This window comes from Leuciscus leuciscus (assembly GCF_965113295.1).
Source record: "Leuciscus leuciscus genome assembly, chromosome: 7".
Lineage (NCBI taxonomy): Eukaryota > Metazoa > Chordata > Actinopteri > Cypriniformes > Leuciscidae > Leuciscus > Leuciscus leuciscus.
The window spans coordinates 45,625,309-45,625,974 of record NC_138731.1 but is presented as its reverse complement, the minus strand read 5'-3'; the positions used below and the strand labels follow the sequence as shown (position 1 = coordinate 45,625,974).

General features: G+C 40.1%; 2 protein-coding genes across 2 annotated transcripts in view; both read left to right on the top strand.

Moving 5' to 3' along the window:
* LOC309502390 (uncharacterized protein) overlaps window positions 1-666 on the top strand; it is an 83,184-nt gene that overhangs the window by 48,578 nt on the left and 33,940 nt on the right. The window lies entirely within an intron of this gene.
* mospd2 (motile sperm domain containing 2) overlaps window positions 125-666 on the top strand; it is a 31,291-nt gene continuing 30,749 nt past the window's right edge. Inside the window, exons 1-2 of the mRNA XM_082174754.1 lie at window positions 125-297; window positions 386-443. Of these exons, the coding sequence (XP_082030880.1) occupies window positions 265-297; window positions 386-443 (91 nt within the window). The 5' untranslated portion in view covers window positions 125-264. The remainder of the gene's footprint in view (window positions 298-385; window positions 444-666) is intronic.

Below are 666 nucleotides of genomic sequence, written 5' to 3'. Positions count from 1 at the left end.
AAACAGTGCTACAGTTCAATCACCGTTTCACAAATAAGTGATGTTGTCATAGGCTTTTTTGTTTTTAGATTGCGCACATGATGCAATAATTTGCCTTAAATTGACAGAGCACATCAGAGGAACTTTATCTTGCTGCAAAAGCCTGTTCAAAGGTTAGTTTGACATCTCCGAGCCAACATGGCGTCACCCCGCGTCCAGTTTCGCGGAGTCTGCGGTGTGTTCCACTGAAGACCAGGCCACTGCTGACTGACAGTGCGCACCATCATGGCGGACGCAGTACAGACGGAATCAGAGCAGGTAATCACTCAGCTAAACAAAACAAGCATTTCGCGTTTTATTCTCATCTAATACGGATTTATAAATAATATTTCACTCTCTCCAAAAGGACATCGAGAGCAAGATCGAAGAAACACGACAGAGGTTTAAAAGCGAGTATGTTGAGGGTGAGTTAGCAGTACGCTAAGTTCTCAAGCTTCACAATAACATTCATCACTGAAGTCTTGATCTCATAATTGCTTATTAATTCAGATATTAAATATGAAAAAGTATCCACAATGACATTCAGGACTTTTGAGGATCACTTGTCATTCATTATAAGAGCAGATGTTTAATATTTGATATCACAGCTGTTGGATTCAACTGTCAGTCAGAAGTCAAAATTCATGT